Source organism: Suricata suricatta, chromosome 7, assembly GCF_006229205.1.
Source record: "Suricata suricatta isolate VVHF042 chromosome 7, meerkat_22Aug2017_6uvM2_HiC, whole genome shotgun sequence".
Classification (NCBI taxonomy): Eukaryota; Metazoa; Chordata; class Mammalia; order Carnivora; family Herpestidae; genus Suricata; species Suricata suricatta.
Genome location: NC_043706.1, coordinates 27728162 through 27748804, shown reverse-complemented (window position 1 = coordinate 27748804; position 20643 = coordinate 27728162). Strand labels below are relative to the sequence as shown.

The 20643-nt window shown below is 34.6% G+C and overlaps 1 protein-coding gene across 4 annotated transcripts in view; it reads right to left on the bottom strand.

The window, feature by feature from the left end:
- Positions 1-20643, bottom strand: part of EXOC2 (exocyst complex component 2) — a 264990-nt gene that overhangs the window by 85470 nt on the left and 158877 nt on the right. For 3 of the 4 annotated variants that reach the window (XM_029944254.1, XM_029944253.1, XM_029944255.1), the window contains 2 exons: positions 20250-20316; positions 15861-15977 (listed from right to left, as the gene is read on the bottom strand). In XM_029944254.1, the coding sequence (XP_029800114.1) occupies positions 15861-15977; positions 20250-20316 (184 nt within the window). The remainder of the gene's footprint in view (positions 1-15860; positions 15978-20249; positions 20317-20643) is intronic. The other variant, XM_029944256.1, reaches the window with a different exon arrangement.

Genomic DNA, 20643 nt, shown 5'->3' with positions numbered 1-20643 from the left:
AGTCTGGAAAACCTCCGAAAGTGTGGAGGGTAAAAACTACCCTACTAAAGAATGACTGGGTGAACCAGGCAATTAGGGAAGAAATTAAAAAAAATATATGGAAACAAATGAAAACAAAAATAAAACAATCCAAACTCTCTAGGATGCAGTAAAGGCAGTCCTCAGAGGAAAGTTCATTACAATCCAGGCCTATTTCAACAAACTAGAAAAAGCACAAACTCAAAACCTAACAGAACATCTAGAAAGGGAAGCAGCAGAGCACCCCAAACTCAGCAAATGAAGAGAAATAATAAATATCAGGACAGAATTAAACAAGATAGAATGCACAAAAACAACTGAACAGATCAATGAATCAAAGAGTTGGTTTTTTGAAAAAATAAACAAAATTGATAAACCTCTAGCTAGGCTCAGAAAGAAAAGAGAGAACATGCAAAGAGACAAAATCATGAAGGAAAATAGATCTATTAAAACAGATCCCTCAGAAATACAAACAACCATCAGAGATTACTATGAAAAATTATATCCCAACAATCTGGAGAATCTAGAAGAAATGGACAAATTCCTAAAGGCACATGCACTACCAAAATTCAAACGGGAAGAGAGAGGAAACCTGAACAGACCCACAACCAGTGAGGAAACTGAATCAGTTATCAAAAATCTCCCAACGAATAAAAGCCCAGGGTTGGATGGATTCCCAGGGGAGTTCTACCAGATGCTTAAAGCAGAGATAACACCAATCTTTCTCAAATTATTTCAAAAAACAGAAATGGAAGGAAGACTTCCAGACTCATTCTATGAAGCACATATCACTTTGATTCCTAAGTCAGACAGAGGCCAAACAAAAAAAGAGAACTACAGGTCAATCTCCTTAATGAATACGAATGCAAATATAGTCAACAAGGTACTAGCAAATTGACTTCAACAGCATATAAAAAGAATTATCTTTCATGATCAAGTGGCATTCATTCCTGGGTTACAAGACTGGTTCAATATTAGCAAATCCATCAATGTGATACATGACATTAACAAAAGGAAAGAAAAAAACCATATGATTTGTTGATAGATGCAGAAAAAGCATTTGACAAAATACAACATCCCTTCTTAATAAAAACCCTCGAGAAAGTTGGGATAGAAAGAACTTACTTAATCATCATAAAAGCCATTTATGAAAAGCCCACAGCCAATGTTATCCTCAAGGGGAATACTGAGAGCTTTCCCCCTGGAATCAGGGACACTCTCACCACTGTTGTTTAACATAGCATTGGAAGTCCTAGCATCAGCAATCAGACAACAAAAGGAAATAAAACGCATCAGAATCAGCAAAGAAGAAGTCAAACTTTCACTTCTCACAGATGACATGATACTCTATATGGAAAACTCGATCGACTCCACCAGAAGCCTTCTAGAACTGATGCATGAATTCAGCAATGTTGCAGGGTATAAAATCAATGTACAGAAATCGGTTGCATTCTTATACACCAAAAATGAAGCAACATAAAGAGAAAGCAAGAAACAGAGCCCATTCACAATTGCATGAAAAACCATAAAATACCTAGGAATAAATCTAACCAAGATGTAAAAGACCTGTAGGCTGAAAACTATAGAAGACTTATGAAGGAAATTGAAGACACAAAGAAATGGAAAAACATTCCATGCTCATGGACTGGAAGAATAAATATTGTTAAAATGTCATTATTAGCCAAAGCAATCTGCACATTCAATGCAATCCCCATCAAAGTTGCACCAGCATTCTCCTTAAAGACAGAACAAACTGTCTTAAAATTTGTATGGAACCACAAAAAACCCCAAATAGCCAAAGTAATATTGAAGAAGAAAACCAAAATGGGAGGCATCACAATCCCAGACTTTAGCCTCTACTACAAAGCTGTCATCATCAAGACAGTATGGGATTGGCACAAAAACAGACACATAGACCAATGGAATAGAATAGAGAGCCCAGAACTGGACCCACAAGTGTATGGCCAATTGATCTTCAACAAAACAGGAAAGAGTATCCAATGGAAAAAAGAGAGCCTCTTCAACAGAGCTGGACAGTAACATGTAGAATGAAAATAGACCACGTTCTTACACCATTCACAAAAATAAACTCAAAATGGATAAAGGACCTGAATGTGAGACAGGAAACCATAAAAACCCTAGAGGAGATATCAGGAAGCGGCCTCCTTGACCTCAATCACAGCAGTTTCCTCCTGGACACCTCCCCAAAGGCAAGGGAAGCAAAACCAAAAATGAACTATTGGGACCTCATCAAGATAAAATGCTTCTTAAATGCAAAGTAAACAGTAAAAAAATTAATAGGCAATGGACAGAATATGAAAAGACAGTGGCAAATGGCATATCATATAAAGGGCTAGTATCCAAAGTCTACAAGAAACTCACTAAACTATATACCCGAAAAATGAATAAGTCAGTGAAGAAATGGGGAGAAGATCTGAACAGACACTTCTCCAAAGAGGACATCCAGATGGCCAACAGGCACATGAAACAATGCTCAGCATCTCTCATCATCAGGGAAATACAAATCAAAACCACACTGAGATACCACCTCAAACCGGTCAGAGTCGCTAAGATTAACCAAGAGCCTATAGATGCTTGCGAGGATGTGGAGAAATGGGCACCCTCCTACAATGTTGGTGGCAATGTAAACTGGTGCAGCCGCTCTGGAAAACAGTATGGAGGTTCCTCAGAAAACTATCAATAGAACTTCCCTATGAGCCAGCAATAGCACTACTGGCAGTCTACCCAAGGGACACAGAAATGCGGATATATAAGAGCACATGTACCCCAATGTTCATAGCGGCACTTTATTCAATAGCCAAATCATAGAAAGAGCCTAAATGTCCATCAACTGATGAATGGACCAAGAAGATGTGGTATATAATCACAATGGAGTACTACATGGCAATGAGAAAGAATGAAATCTGGCCATTTGTAGCAAAGTGGATGGACCTTGAGAGTGTCATGCTGAGTGAAATAGGTCAGGCGAAGAAGGACAGATACTGTATGTTTGCACTCATAGGTCTAACAGGAGAAACCTAACAGAGGACCATGGGGGGGGAAGGGGGAAAGAGAGTTAGAGAGAGAGAGGGACACAAATCATGAGAAACTACTGAATACTGAAAACGAACTGAGGGCTGAAGGGGGAGGGAGAGAGGGGAAGGGGTGATGGTCATGGGGGGGTACTTGTGGGGAGAAGCACTGGGTGTTATATGGAAACCAATTTGACAATAAGCTATCATTAAAAAAAAACGAAAACAAACAAACAAAAACCAAGATCCATCTATATTCTCTTTGCAAGACATTCATTTTAGACATGAGGATACCTGGAGAATGAAAGTGAGGGGATCACATCAGTGAATGTCAAAAGAATGCCAGAGTAGCCATAGTTATTACAGAGAAACTAGATTTTAAAACAAAGACTATAACAAGAGATGGAGAGCATTATATTATAATTAAGGGGTCTGTCTTTCAAGAAGAGCTAATAATTATAAATACTTATGCCCCCAAAGTGAGAGCACCCAAATATATAAATTAATTAATCATAAAGAAATAAATGTATAGATAATAACACCATGACTGTAGGGGACTTTAATACTCCACTTCCAAGACAGATCATCTAGGCAGAAAATCACCACAGAAACAATGACTCTGAATGGCACTTTGAATGAGATGGACTTAATAGATATATTCAGAACTTTTCATCCAAAAGCATCAAACTAGACATTCTTCTTGAGTACACATGGAACATTCTCCGAAAAAGATCACATTCTGGGTCACAAAACAGCCCTCAACAAGTATAAAAGAACTGAGATCATACAATGCATATTTTCAGATCACAACTCTATGAAACTTGAAATCAACTACAAAAAATTTAGACAGCCCCCAAATATCTGGAGGTTAACGAACATCCTAGTAAAGAATGAATGGATCAACAGGGAAATTAAAGAAGAAATTAAAAAACTATATGGAAGCAAATGAAAACAAAGACACAACAGTGCAAACCCTTTGGGATGCAGCAAAGGCCTAAGAAGAAAATAATACACTGAAATGCAGTCCTATCTCAAGAACCAAGAGAAGCCACAAATACACAACCTAATCTCACAGCTGAAGGGGCTAGAAAGGCAGCATTGAAGAAAGACCAAAGCCAATAAAAAAAGAGAAATAATAAATATTAGAGCAGAAATAAACAATATAGAATCCAAAAAACCAGTAGAACATATATAATCACTCTAAGAGCTGGTTTTTTGAAAGAATAAACATAATTGATAAACCCATAGCCAAACTTCTCAAAAAGAAGAGAGAACCCAAATAGATAAAATCATGAAAGAAAGAGGAAAGATAACAACCAGTATCACAGAAATACAAATAATACTATGAAAAATTATATGCCAAGAAACTGGACAATCTGGAAGAAATGGACAAATTCCTAGATATCCACACAATACTAAAACTCAAGTGGAAAGAAATAGAAAATTTGAACAGACCCATAACCAGCAAGGAAATTGAACTGGTTATCAAAAATCTCCCAACAAATAGTCCTGGGCCAGGGGAATTCTAGCAGACATTTAAAGCAGAGTTAATACCTATGTTTCTCAAACTGTTCCAAAAAATAGAAATGGAAGGAAAGCTTCCAGACTCATACTATGAAGTCAGCATTACCTTGATTCCCAAACTAGACAAAGACTCCACTAAAAAGGAGAATTATACGCTAATACTCCTGATGAACCTGGATATAAAAACTCTCAACAAGATACTAGGAAATTCAATTCAACAGTATATTAAAAGAACTATTCACCATGATCAAATGGGATTCATTCCTGGGCTGTAGGGCTGGTTCGATATTCACAGATCAATGTGATATATCACATTAAAAAAAAAAAGGATAAGAACCATATGATCCTGTCAATAGATGCAGAAAAAGCATCATTTTTAAATAAAAATCCCCAAAAAAGTCAGGATGGAAGGAACATTCCTTAACATCATAAAAGCCATATATGAAAGGTCCACAGCCAATATCATCCTCAATGGGAAAAGACTGACAGCTTCCCCCTCCCTGAGATCAGCAACACGACAGGGGTGTCCACTCTCACCACTGTTGTTTAACTTAGTGTTGGAGGTCCTAGCCTCAGCAATTAGACAACAAAACAAAATAAAAGGCATCTATATTGGCAAAGAAGAAGTCAAACTTTCACTCTTCACAGAAGACACAATATTCTACATGGAAAACCCTAAAGACAACACCAAAAAACTGCTTGAGCTGATATATGAGTTTGGCAAAGTCACAGGATACAAAATCAAGGTACAGATACTGGTTGTTTTTTACACCAATAATGAAGTAACGATAAGAAATATCAAGGAACCGATTCCATTTACAATTGCACCAAGAACCATAAAATACCTAGGAATAAGCCTAACCAAAGAGGTAAAAGATCTATATGCTAAAAACTATAGAATACCTATAAAAGAAACTGAAGACACAAATAAATGAAAAAACATTCCATGCTAATGGACTGGCAGAACAAATATTGTTAAAATGTCAATACTACCCAAAGCAATCTACATGTTCAATGCAACCCAATCAAAATAGCACCAGCATTCTTCACAGAGCTAGAATAAGCAATCTTAAAATTTGTACAGAACCATAAAAGATCCCAAAAAGCCAAAGAGATGTTGAAAAAGAAAACCAAAGTGGGAGGCATCATAATCCGAGATTTTAATCTTTTTGCAAAGCTGTAAGCATCCAGAGAGTATGGTATTGGCACAAAAACAGACACATAGACCAATGGAATAGAATAGAGAACCCAGAACTGGGCCCACAAACGTATGCCAATTAATCTTTGACAAGGCAGGAAAGAGTATCCAATGGAAAAAAGACAGTCTTTCTAGGAAATGGTGATGAGAGAACTGTACAGCAATATGCAGAGAAACTGCATGAAACTGGACACCTTTCTTATACCATACATAAAAATAAACTCAAAATGGATGAAAGGAGATGTGAGACAGGAAACCATCAAAATCCTATGGGAAAAAAACAGGTAGCAACCTCTCTGATCTCAGCCAGAGCAACTTCTTAATTGACATGTCCCCAGAGGCAAGGGAAATAAAAGCAAAAATGAACTATTGGGACCTCATCAAGATAAAAAGCTTCTGCAAAGCAAACAATCAACAAAACTAAAAGGCAACCAATTGAATGGGAAAAGATATTAGCAAATGACATATTGGATAATATCCAAAATCTATAAAGAGCTTACTAAACTCAACACCCAAAAAACAAATAATCCAGTGAAGAAATGGGCAGAAGACATGAATAGATACTTTTCCAAAGAGAACATCCAATTCGCAAACAAACACATGATGCTCAACATTGTTCATTATCAGGGAAATACAAATCAAAACCACACTGAGATATTACCTCACACCGGTCAGAGTGGCTAAAATTAACAATTCAGGAAACAACAGATGTTGGCACTAATGCAGAGAAAGGAGAAGCCTCTTGAACTGCTGCTAGGAATGCAAACTGGTACAGCAATTCTGGAAAACAGTGTGGAAATTCCTCAAAAAGTTAAAAATTGAATTACCCTACAACCAAGCGATTGCACTACGAAATATTTAGCCAAAGGATACAGGAGTGCTGATTTGAAAGGGCACCTACACTCCAATGTTTATAGCATGTAGTTGACAATAGCCAAATTATAGAAAGAGCCCAAATGTTCATCAATTGAAGAATGGATAAAGACGATGTAGTATATGTACGTATGTGTGTGTGTGTATGTGTGTGTAGTGCACACACACATACACATACACACACACATACACATATACATACATACATACACACAATGGAATCCTACTCAGCTATGAAAAAGAATGAAATCTTGCCATTTGCAACAACGTGGATGGAACTGGAGAGTATTATGCTTAGCGAAATAAGTCAGGCACAATAAAACAAATATATGATTTCACTCATATGATATTTAAGAAACACAACAGATTAGCATGGGGGAATGGAAGGAAAAATAAAATAAAAAAAGAAAGGGAGAAAAACCATAAGAGCCTCTTAAATACAGAGAGCAAACTGAGGGTTGGTGGGAGTAGGGGTGGTAGGGAAAGTGGGTGATGGGCATCAAGGAGGGCATGTGTTGGAATAAGCACTGGATATTGTATGTTAGTGATGAATCATGGGAATCTACTCCTGAAACCAAGACTACACTAAACATTAGATAACTTGAAAGTAAATATAAAATAATAACAATAATAATAAAATAATAAACAAAAATAAACTTTTGCTAAAAATGCTTTTTTTTTTAATTTATTTTTGAGAGACAGAGATTGATGGTACAAGCAGAAGAGGGTCAGACAGAGAGGGATGTACAGAATCTGAAGCAGGATCCAGGCTCTGAGCTAGCTGTCAACACAGAGCCCAATGCAAGGCTCAAACCCACAAACCATGACATCATGACCCGAGCCGAAGTTGGATGCTCAACTTCCACCTAGGCACCCCTAAAAATGCTTCTTAAAAAGTATGTTTTTAAGAAAGAAAAAATAATTTTTAAAAAGTTATTTTCATTTCAAAGACAACAGAAAGGATACATTGAACTGAGCAATCTCTAAAGAAATAAAATCAAACTAAATTTAGAACATCTATCCAAGTGAATCTGGATGACTAGGTTCAGTCAAAGTAATAACTTTAAAAAATTTTTTACAAATAGATGATGGCTGCACAAATAGCAAAATGACATTACGTTATTGAACCATAATTGTCAAATATGGACAAAATAAATGCCAAGTAAATAATTGGTTTTTAAAAAGTAAACTCTTAATCTCTAATTGAGGTGACACTATTAAGACAAAATAAAAAAAGAACCAACAAGATAAAACAGGATATAGTGTCACCCTGAAACAGAAGAACAGACAATGTCTCTAGGACTTAGAGAGAGCTATCATTCCTTGTTTCCTTCACATTTCACTGTGATTCTTACCTGGTGACTTACTACTTATCTTCGTCATTACCAAAACTTCTATTTTTCTGTGAATTTTTTATAATCAAGTTAAGTGTCTAACATTCCACTGTTGAGCCTTCACTTAAATGCTCCAATCTTCTTCTCCTTAAGAGGGATAGTCTTTTATGTGGCAAAAGACTGTATTTGATTTGGTCACCTACAAATTTATCTATGGAGTATTGGAAATAACTTTACTGCTACTACCTCCTACACTGATATGTGAAATCACACCATTCCAGAGTTAGTTAATCATTTTCCTTTACTTAACAAAAATAAAAGAATTTCTGGAAATGAAAAACAACTGAAATAGAATGTGAGTAGACAGCAAATTTCAACAAGATTAGATACAAGTGTAGAAAAAGGCAATGAGAAGAGAATGCTGAAGCAATTATTCCTAATCATTACAGAGAAATAAAGATGGGGAAGAGAGACATGAAAGAAAAATGTAAGAGAAATGGATAACAGAGTGAGAAGGTATAACATATATCCAACAGGAGACCTTGAAGGAGAGAAAAGAGTGAATAGGAAAGAATAAATATTAAAAGAGGTAACAGCTGACAATTTTCTAGAACTAAGTAAAAGTATCAATCAGAGTCAGAGGGAAAAAAAGGTAAACAAAACATACCAAGAGACACATAATAGTAGAACTATGAAATATTAGAGACAAAATGAAAAATACCTAAAAAATAGCCCAAAAAGGACTTTAATATATTTAAGTAATTGGCAAATTGTCGACCAAAACACAGAAAAGGAATGGATACAGAAAACAGAACAACATAATTCACAAACTTGATCTAATAGGCATATATGAATACAGTATTCAAAACTGAAGGATATTATCTCTTCAAGCAAGGAAGAATACTTAAGAAAACTCCTCATGTATCAGCCTGCAAAGCAAGTTTCAACAAAGTTAACAACATCACATTCTTTGACCTCAACATAATTAAGTTAGAAATCTCTAACAAAGAGAAAGTTTTCCAATATGGAAACTAATTGCTGCTCCCCCCAATATGGAAATTTAAAATCATGCTTCTATATATATGTGTGTCAGAGAAAGACTCATAATTAAAATTAGAAAATACAACAGAACAATAAAATATTTCATGTTAATATGTGGGACGCAGCTAAAGAGATAGCCCTGAATGTTAATATTAAAAAGGTACAATAGTTTGGAATCAATGAACTATATAAATAAAACAATTAAGCTAAGGGCTCAAATTACTGTGACAGAAAACAAGGACATAAAGAGAGATTAGTAAAGCTAAAATTTGGTTATTAAAAAGACTGAAAATATTAAGTCTAAAAGGATCATAACCTCAGGTGCAGCTAAATTTGAAATAATATGAAAGTATTATAAAACAATTTTATGTCAATAAATTTAGAAATTTAGGCAAAATGGACAAAGTCCAAAACAAAACAAACAAACAAAATAGATCACCACAACTAACAAGAAAAAACAGAAAATTTGAATGGTTTTTTAACCATTAAAGAAACTGAACCAGTCATTAAAAATCATCTCACAAAGGTTTTACCACAGATTTCTTGTAAATATTCAAAGAACAAATAATTCCAATGTTATATAAACTCAGAGGAAGAAAAAAGGGATATACTCTTTATTTTACAAATTAACATAAGCTACATACAGCAACATGGATAAATGACAAAAATAATACTAAGTAGAGAAAGCAAGACATAGAAAAATATATGCCACATAATCCCATTTTGCTATTTAAAAGAAACAGGTAATATTAAACTAGGTATTGTTTACAAACCACAAAATACAAAATTGACTGTCCATAAGGGAGGGAGGATGATGCATATATGCAAAGCACAAAGGGTCCTGAGAATATGCTCCATTTTTCAGATTGGTGACAGATGCACTTGTTCATTGTATTTTTCTTATATCTCATACCTACAAAAGATCCAGTCTTTTGTACACTAAAATATTTAATATAAAAAATATCTGAAAAAATTTATAATTAAAGAAGTACACCAACATTAGCCTAATAGTAATGTAATATGTTAAAATGTTATTCTAGTGTTATAAACAAAGCATCATAGGAATAAAGAAGAGGATTTGATCCATTTGGGAGTTTGGGAGAATGAATGAGTAGTCTTTACACAGGATGGAACACCTGTATCTGAGACAGGATTTGAAGGATGATCAAGATTTTGTCAAGTTATGGTTGAGGAAAAGGCATTCCAGACCAATAGAACAACACAGGCTACAGGTATATATTCTTAAAACAGAGCCTGGTAAGCTAATGTTGAATGAATGTTTGTTGAAGGAATGAATGAGCTGAAAAAAATCATATGAAGTCCTCAAGGAAAGATGAGTGTCTAGAAATTTCCAACAAGGAGAAAATTAATTCCCAGTATAGAAACTAACTGCTCCCCACCCTTCCCAATTTGGAAATTGGGTATTGTGCTATGTGACTGAGTACTGGAATGCAGGAGAAAAAGAGGTAAGAGGGGCCAGATTAAAACAATATGAACATCAGCCTAAGGAGTTTATGTTTTATTCCGTAGTCAATGAGGAGATGGACAGGAGGCAAGGAGAAAGAACAATATAATCAGATCTGTATTTCTGAAAGCCTATCCCAGAAAGTCAAATGGAAAATGAGTTAAAGACTGAAATTTAAAGCATAAGCAAAGCACTTAGAAGGTAGGTTTCTGCAACAGCACTCAGATTAGATGATGAAAAAGAGCTGATTGTGGACAGAAGAACAAATTAGGGAGGTAGAGACAGATTTGGACGATGGTTGAGTCAAGAATAATATCCAAGACTCTGGCGTGCTGACTCAATGACTACTGACTAAGGCAGGAAACACATAAAGAAAACCTGATCTGGAGGAAGAAGGAGGTAGATTTTGGTTTGGGTAAGTTGATCTGAAATCCCAGTGGCAACTTTTAGGTATGATGTCTGATAGGAAACAGATCTGCCCAGGAATGAAATGCAAGTTAAAGATACAGATTTGGGACTCATGGCATCAATGATAAACGAAGTGGTGGAAATAAATGAGCTCTCCTAAGGAAAATGTGCAGTGTGAACAAAAAACAAGCACAAGCCAAGAGAAGAGAAAAAGTATGGGATGGTGAAAGATAACTGGTTAGGTCATTGAATTGTATCTGCTCAGGCTCAAGGTTTTTGATTTAAGACCCTATCCAAGTGATGACCAGTAGTCTTACTTATTGCTTTCATCTTCCCAACTTTCCAAAGAGACTTAGAATCTTTCTCTCATCTCTGAAACAACCATTTCTATGTGAAATCTAATATTCTTCCTTGCTTTGGAAAAGCTTTTCTGAATTACTTTCTGTATTGAGGAAGTAATCTTTTACTTTATAAATTACAAGGTTTTTGTGTCCTTACTATTGTAGCTTTATGTCTGTTTAATTTTTCCCTTACCATTTATACAAAAAACTTGAGGCAGTTAAATAGGGTCAAAATTTACCTACCATATGTAGGAGACAAAGACACATCTGATCAACTTATAATTCCTGTCTCTATTAAACTCTGAAAAACATTAATTTACAATTAACTTATTATATAAAAATAGCCTCAAAACAAAACTTAGCTGGAGAAGAGATGAGAGAAATAAAATATAAAGAGATAATATAATGAGGACACAAAAATATAGTTATTCCCAAAATATATTGAATTCAAATGGCTTCAAATGAAACTTGAGAATTATATACACTTAAGCTAAAAATAATCAAATAAATAAAATATGGTATGTATGATTCAAGTGATACAAAAATCCTTAAAATTGACTGCTGTATGCAAAGGAGTTTTCTAGACATGTGAACAAAAGAAGACACCCTCTCCCATCCACGTCAAAATTTCTAAAAAAGATTTTGGTGCATAAAATAAAACATCAATAAAGAATTTAATGCCAAAAATAAGAATTTAATGTCCAACTTGTTTAGTGACTAGTATCCCAAGTCAATCAAAAATCTGCAACTATACAAACTCTAAATTAGATGTTTGCTTTTTAAAGACTGGAACAGGTTAAAATAGCATTTTATATAGGAAAAAATTCTTTGGAATTATATAATTACAGCTACCACAATTATGTCCTAAAGTTTACTAACCATCTAGTCCTGGTTTTATGTTCTCAAATGTCTCAAGAATTAATGACCTGTGGCAAATTTGGTCTGAAAAACTCTGTATTTCCTTAATTTTGTAAGTACCTTTAAAATGAACTCTACTAGAATACCAACAGTCAATGAACATATGAAAAAGTATTAACCTACCAAATAGGGAAAGCATGCATATTAAAATACCATGAAAGAGTATTTTTATATATCAAATGAAAATATTATAACCAGCAATGACGACCCAAATGTGATAAAACCAGCTTCTGAAAGGGAACCTGGCAGTATTTACCAAGGGTCTTTGGAACTCTAATTCTACTTCTAAGAATTTTGAGAAAGTAATAAAACATCTTTACCTCTCAGTCACAACAACAAAAATAACCTTAAGTTCCTGCTATGAAACAGTTAAAAAAAATGGTACCTCCACATTAACAACTATTGTAAGACATAAAATTCACATCTACCTATTTAATAAAGGTCTTCACAACAGAATAGTCAACAGAAAAAGGATATATTCAATATTAACTGAATTTAGAAAAATGTTTCATATTTTTACTACCTATATACATATAGGTATATGGTATATATAAAGTACTGATTACTATTACTATATATACTAAAACACAACAGTGTCTATCTTGGAGTATTATAGGTAATTAAACTTTTTTAGACTTTTCAGTATTTCTACTTTTTAAAAATATTTTTAAATGTTTTTTTTATTTTTGAGAGAGAGACACACAGAGAATGAGTAGTTGAGGGGTAGAGAGAGGGAGACACAGATTCTGAAGCAGACTCCAGGCTCTTATCTGTCAGCACAAAGCCTAATGTGGGGCTCGAACACATGCACTGTGTGATAATGACCTGAGCTGAATGAAGTTGGATGCTTAAACCAACTGAGTCACCCAGGAGCCCCTCAGTATTTCTATTTTTTAAAAAATGTTTATTTATTTTAGGAGAGAGAGAGACTGTCCACATGCAAGCAGGTGAGGGGCAGAGAGATAAAGGGAGAGAGAATCTCAAGAAGGCTCCGTGCTCAGCACGGAGCCCAACCTGGGGCTTGATCTCACAACTGCAAGATCATGACATGAGCCAAAATCAAGAGTCCTACGCTCAACTGACTGAGCCACCCAGATGCCCCAGTATTTCCCCTTGTTAAAAATAATGATTGGATCTTACTTTTATAAGCAGGAGAAAAATGCATGCCCGGGGGAAAAGAAAACATTTTCAAGACTTACGATAAAGCAAAACGGAATTGGCAATTCCAATGGATGTACGTACAAAAGACAAGACACACTGCTGGCACTTGCCATGTGGGATCCAAATAAAGAAAGTCCATTTAAGGCTTATAATGGGGCTTATTTTAAAGGAGGTGTCCTGTAGGACAAGATGAGTTTGATACTCAGATCTTATAAATTACCATTTAATGTTTTCTAAACTCCAAAACAATACATATTAACCAATTGGTTTCATGTCTTATTTGGTTTATTTTCATGGGAACAATTTTGTTTTTTATTTTAAGATGTATGGTACTGGGCCAGAAAGCATTCAGGATTCAGAATTAGAATACTTAATTGTGAGTTCTGCTTTGCTCTGCTACTTACAGGTCAAGTCATGCACATCTCTAAGCACCTTTTCATATGGAAAAAATGGAGTTAATAATACTTTTCTTATTTACTTCACAGAATTATTTGCACTAAAAAATGTCTATATGAAATCATTCCAATTTTAAATTATCATTGATCATTAAATTTTAACAAACTCCTGAAACATATTGTTATTAGTATACTGTCTCTATATTAAATTTAATTCCACTTTTGAAGAGGAGGATCAAGAGGAAGGGAATGAACAACTGGCCATTTTCACGCTTCTATGGGTAATAAGAAAACAGAAGGAAATATGCCTGGAAGACCCTCAGTAAACCACCAAATCCTATCGGAAGAAGATCTGAGAAAATGTCTAATGTCTGGTGACAGTAAATTAGAAGCCCACAATGAACCATTATTCCCAGGAGCAGAAACAGACTGACAGCATGGATAAGAAACTATTTGTGCAAACAATGTGCCCCATAGTTTTGCTGGGATCTATGCCTCTAGAATTGTCATTTGAAAAGGGAATTAAGTAAAACAGCAAAACTTGGCAGTATTTTTCCATTAATGCAAGAAATGTATTTTGCTTGGTTGGCATCATGAAATTAATGGATTCACTCATAATAAACAAAATCAGCAAAACTACTATCATCTAAATCTAGTTTACTGCCTATCCATTTAATATACAACAAAATGATTTCAAAATATTCAATGTCGATGATAAAAAAAAAACCTAATTCTGAGTGTGAAAAATAGCCCACCATTTATCCTAAGCTGTACCCCAGATCCAACATATTACCTTGATTTCAAAATGATACCAAGACTAGGAAAGATATCAAAGGTTATTTCTATGTCAATTTCGTTCTATTTCTTTATTATGTAAACTGAAGCAACAGTTACTACTCATAATTTTGTAAAAACCTGAAGAAAACCAAACTCACTTCTGTTACATGCAATTCCTAATCATTTCATATATTTTTAAATGATAAAAAAACTGTTCAATAAATATATCTGTGTCACTATTGTTACTGCATAAAAACAAAGTGCTCACTTTCTACAAATACTAGTCCTTTACTGCAAGAGAGCATCTTGCAATTCTCAACACAAAAATTTCTGGAAATAAACTCAACATTTGGCCCTACAGCTTTAAGTCACAACATTTCTCATCAGGATGATTAATCTTTACAAAAAGGCAGGAAAACAAGACAGAGCCACCCACTCTGACATTTTCATTCTTTGAAGAAAAAAAATCCATTTCTAGTTCACAAAATGGAACAATCGCTTGTAAAAGGTATGTAATCCATCAAGAGTACTTTTTGATTATAAGATTAACAAGATTGTTATCTTTCTTATTTTTTGCACTGAGAAAACTGTAAGAGTCGTTCTGAGTTTTACTTAGAAATCTGATAAACCTTTGCTCAAGAACCAACCAACTTTTAATAACAAGGTGACTTCATTTTTTCCTTTTCTGCTTAACTTGAAAAACATAAACAACAAAGTATAATATCCAAAAAAATCCTACTCCATTGATTTATACACGATTCATTTTTGTCCAACTTTGCTACTCCACGGATTGGAGAGTAGAGAGCATGTATTTTTCAGGTAAGTTATTAAGCATCCTAGAGCTAATGTAAGCCAGGCTCGTGTTTGTGTCTCTGTGCTTGTGCACCTGTCCCCATGCTTAAGTAATAAAAAGCAATAGCATCATTGTGGTAATTTGGAAAGTGGAAAAGGAAGAAGAGGTGTGAATAAGCAGGAAAAGGTTTTTCTGCAGGCTTAGGAAGTTTGCTCTTGGCTCTAAAGTAAAAGCTTTATCCTAAAAGGAGCCAAATTTGAGATTATTCTTAAAGATTTGGGTTTGAAATTTTTCCTATTTCCTTCCCTTATTTGAGCAGGTTAGGTGGGGAGTAAATCAGTTTTCACCTTGAGAAAGCTCTGATCTAGAGAAAAGAAGAGAATATTAATGATTCAAGGTGAGTTATAAAGAGAAGAATCATTCAAAGTCACGGTGGAGTGACGATGGGGAAGGAATATGGGTGTGGAGAGGGTCAGGAGAGAAAAGTATAGGAAAAGCAAAAGAGAGAGTGTGCTAAGAAAATAGTTTGGAAACTAAATTGCTAAAACCACCAACCTGTTCAATTTAACATAATTCATTTACCTGTGTTATTTTTTCTATTCCCTGGAAGTTGTGCTTTTCAAAATGTTCTGCTATATTTAGGAAGGTGTGACGTTCTAGGTAGCAGCAGTTACTTAGGACTATCAAAAGTCTCTGTTCCTAAAAGCAGAAAAAATATTTAGAAAATTACCTTTCTAGTAACAAACTGAGATTTGACACTTATTAAATGTAACTATAAATTCATTAATATAATATCAATATTCACTGTCTTATTTTCAATGGTTCCTTCCTTCCCAATAATAACAGAGAAACAATACAATTCTATAATTCTACAAACTGCTTATCATTACATAATACACTAAAGAATCAAATAATGCTGCCTTTGAAATTTAATAGCAATATGGAAAAACAGTTAATTAGTAAGCTGTTCTTAAATTTTTTAAATGTTTTTTTAAATTTAGTTTTGAGAGACAAAGAGAGACAGCGCAAGCAGGGGAGGGTCAGAGAGAGAGGGAGACACAGAATCCGAAGCAGGCTCCAGGCTCTGAGCTAGCTGTCAGCACAGAGCCTGACACGGGGCTCAAACCCATAGACTGTGAGACCATGACCTAAGCTGAAGCCGGACGCTCAACCAACTGAGCCACCACAGGTGCCCCAGTAAGCTGTTGTTCTTATGAAAGGGGTTCCATTTTACTAGTTTTTCTACCTAATATTTCCTGCACCAAAAAATGCTATAAAAATCATTATTTTAAAATAATTACAAAAAATGCAGAAACTCATAGAAAATAATATATAAATTTTTCATAACTTGGAAGAGAATTATAATGTTATCCATATGATGGGCTCCTTCTAAAAACTGGGCCTTCAGAGATGTTTTTATGTAGAACAGTTTCCCTCTAAGAGGAGTGATAGGACAGAGGCGAGTAACTCTCCCACAGTAACAGTCATGAAGAGGGCTAAAGCCTCATATTCTATACCCTCCAGGGTTCTAGCCACTTTAAGGTAATTTCTTATCAAAATTACCAGACGTTAAGGTTGATGAATAAACATCACTTTACAGTTCAGAACTATTTTGTAAACAAAATTCCAGGAATGGCATTTGTCACTGGTGTTATGGCTCACCAAGAACACTTTCCCATGCTCCCTCAGTGTCTGAGCATTCTATATAACAATTGTGAGTAACTTAGAGCCTTGATTGAAGATCCCTTGACTAAACTCTAAGGCAAAACTACTTTCCAGGAAAATTTTCCAGCCATTTTTTACTTACTATTTTGTCTATAACTTATGTTAAAGTCAGTATAATAAATGTGAGGAAAAAACAATATAATAAATATGGAAAATAAATAGATTTTTGAGGTATACTCTGAACTCAATTGCCAAGCATAGGTTTATCTAATAATTTCATTTAGCTCCATCAAAAATTTTAAAACACCCCTAAATTTCTTTATTTAAAATATTACTAAATATTACTATATATACAGAGAGTTACTCGCCTCTGTCCTATCACTCCTCTTAGAGGGAAACTGTTCTACATAAAAACATCTCTGAAGGCCCAGTTTTTAGAAGGAGCCCATAAAATATATACTATATTTATATAAATAAACTCACTGGCTGAGTTTGGCCTATTCAACAAATATAACTAAAGGGCAAGGAGTTATTTAAGTGCTTTCAAAGAAATGAAAGGTTATCAGTGGCCCTGAATGAATGTGTGGATGGGAAATAAATTATAAAACAAGGAAAACAGAGTTATGGTATATATACCACCCCTCCACATTTTGTGACAAAATGGCAAGTAAGAACCAGAAAGAATGCAGGAAACAGCACTGCAAAGGCACCCAGGCAAGGCTGGGGGAGAGATATATTCCCTCTTACCCCATACCTGGTGTTACTATTATGGTGTCCTCAAAAAGAACATGTAATGAAGTAAGTGTGAAGTTTCATAAGCTGCTCTAGACATGCTCTGCTCTATAAAAATCTCAACTGGTTTTTCAGTTATAAGATCAATCCTCAATTACCTTTTCCTTCAAGAGTCTTCCCTCCAAATTTTAGCCTTATAATAGACCCCTGAGCCTGCCGCATAGTTTTTGCCTAGTTAATTAACTCTCTTAATTTTTTTCCTTGTAGTCTGCATGGTCTTCCCCCTAAATGGAAAAATGATCTGAGTGATGTGAAGTCTTACTCTTGGTAAGGGTATTTTTCTTCTCAAATCTAACCAATCAGAAGAAGTGAAAGTGGAAGAAACTGAACACCACAAGTAATCAAAATTCTTAAACTCGGATGACTAATTAAAATCTTATTAACAACTTAGATCAACATGTATGTTTGAAAATAACAACTCAACCTATCAAAGGTAGTACTTGCTAATTATGAACTATGGTCTGATGTATTATTGCAATTATTTTTCACAGAATATCTCAGATGTTGGCATTATCATCCCAATTTTGTCCAGGAGAAAACTGGACAACCTCAATGACATGTTCAAGATTCTTCAGTTAGTAAAAAGACCAGGAAGCAAAGTAGTGTCTTCTGACTCCAAACCTAGACCTCACCATAACTGCCTCTCTGCTGGATAACAGAACAAGACCTAAGAAATCTCAATAATCTATACCAAATCTAATGAGAGATCATCCAAATGTAGCAAAACATAGGAAATGAATTCGGTACCAAATGAGTAATTTTAGGCAGTAAAATGGGAGCAATAAGGCCCTATGATTAGCAGAAGCAAGTATAAAACACCTGGGGTTTGGCTGAAAGTAAGCTCACTATAAGTCCACAGAGATGGAACATAAGGTGTAGCTCTGGCTGCTTCCCAGTTACCAGGGTCACCTCCGAATCCTATACTCCATCCTTGAAAAAGGACAGGAATAGACTTACAGGAAAACCACACTGCCACATCGACTAGGAAATGCCTAAATGATTTAGGGTGTTAACTAAGAAAAAGGAAGATTATAAGCCCACACAACTATTTTCAAGCACTGGAAAGACTGTCATGTAGAAATTAGGCTTGTTCTAAAGGATAGAGAAAAAAAGCACAGTTGGCCCAACAACTTACAAGTTCTTCACAATTTAGAAGGCTCTTTCCTCTAGCCTGTGTTCCTCTCTAGTCTTATGTTTACAGTGGAAAAAATGGTTTAAACTCACTACATCAACTTCCTCAACTCCTATTCAGTCTTGACCCAGTGCATACAGATGGCCAATTAGCAATCCACTGATGTGTTTCTTCTACAGTCACACTTGGCCAACTACTGCCAAGCCCACAAGGCTCCAGTTTTCATCTGACCCCATCTAATCCTCCATCAGTCTGCAATACTGTTAACTGCAGTGGTCCACTTACATGCAAATTTTTTTCGAGGTAAATACAGCACAGTATTATAATTTTCTCCTCCTTATGATTTTATTAATATTTTACCCTCTAGCTTACTTTATTATAGCACATAGTAATAACACAAAATTTGTGTTAATTGCTAAGGCTTTCACTCAACAGTGACTATTAGTAGTTAAGTTTTAGGGAAGTCAAAAGTCATACATGGATTTTTGATTGAACAGGGCATTGGTATCCCTAATCCACATATGATCAAGGTCAAGTGGATATTTCTAATTCACAAATCTCTATCTAGATTTCTCTCTTGGGGTCCAGACAAGTATATCTAATCACCCACTAAATATATCTGCTTGAAACCCACCCATTCAGTATATATGGTCCCAAATAAAAATTTTAATAAGAAATTCCCTATTTAGGAATTCACACTTATAAATATAGTGTTTGTAAAAATGAATGAATGAGTAAATAATACATAAATAAATAAATAGTTAAATAAACAAATAAATATAATGTTTGTAGGAATGAAATAGGGCAAGAAACTTTGGTCATATGTATTCTTTCTTGAGAGATAGATATACATATGTACATACACATACCCACATTCTTCAAGCAAATGACAAACCAGAGAGGGTTATTTTTTTTAAGATGGATGGGTTAGGGGAAAAAAAAAAGATAGATGGGTTTGGATTTCAAGACCAGAATTTATACAGATAATAAAGTATTGTGTCAATCATCCTTAAATACCCACATATGTTAAAAACCAATCTAAGTGCATATATATAAAAGGTAATATAGTTTTGTTTGTACTACAGTACTTTATGTTCAAATGAAATGCTAATCACTAGGGCAACTATTTTCACACTCACAAACCTGCATGATGCAGGAGTAGATGGAATTACTTAAGTTACAACTTTGGCTATGAAGTTTTCAAGTGTGGAATACATATAATATTATATGTTTACTAAAATTTTCACACACAAAAAAATAGCCCGAAAGTATAGAGCAGTATATTACAGCATTTATACAATAGCAATCAAAGTAATTTAGGCTGATTTGTAAGTCATTATATAGTTTTCAAATGATATGTTTAGCTTTATCATATTACTTACAGAAGTCAAACTGAAGTCTTCATGGATACTTCCAAACAAATCAGGAGAAGAAACATCAACAGAAAGACTAAATACAGAAACAAGTAAGAGAACAGTTATAATTAAAGTATTAAAATTAAAAATGTCAATATAATGTTATATGCCTATTACACCTCAATTAAAAAAATGTAATAAACCTTATGTAAATTTGACTTTAAAATCTTGGTCAAAAATCACATAACTCTCTGTTTTTTATATTAAATAACAGCTCAAAGTGGACACTACAGGCTATCTATTAACAGACCCATTATGACATTTGCTTTTGGGTCTTCCCAATACGCAAATTTTTAAAAAATTACCAAAAGGGAAAATACCAAGTAGTTTCATTTTTAGGTATAGACTTCAAATAATTGAA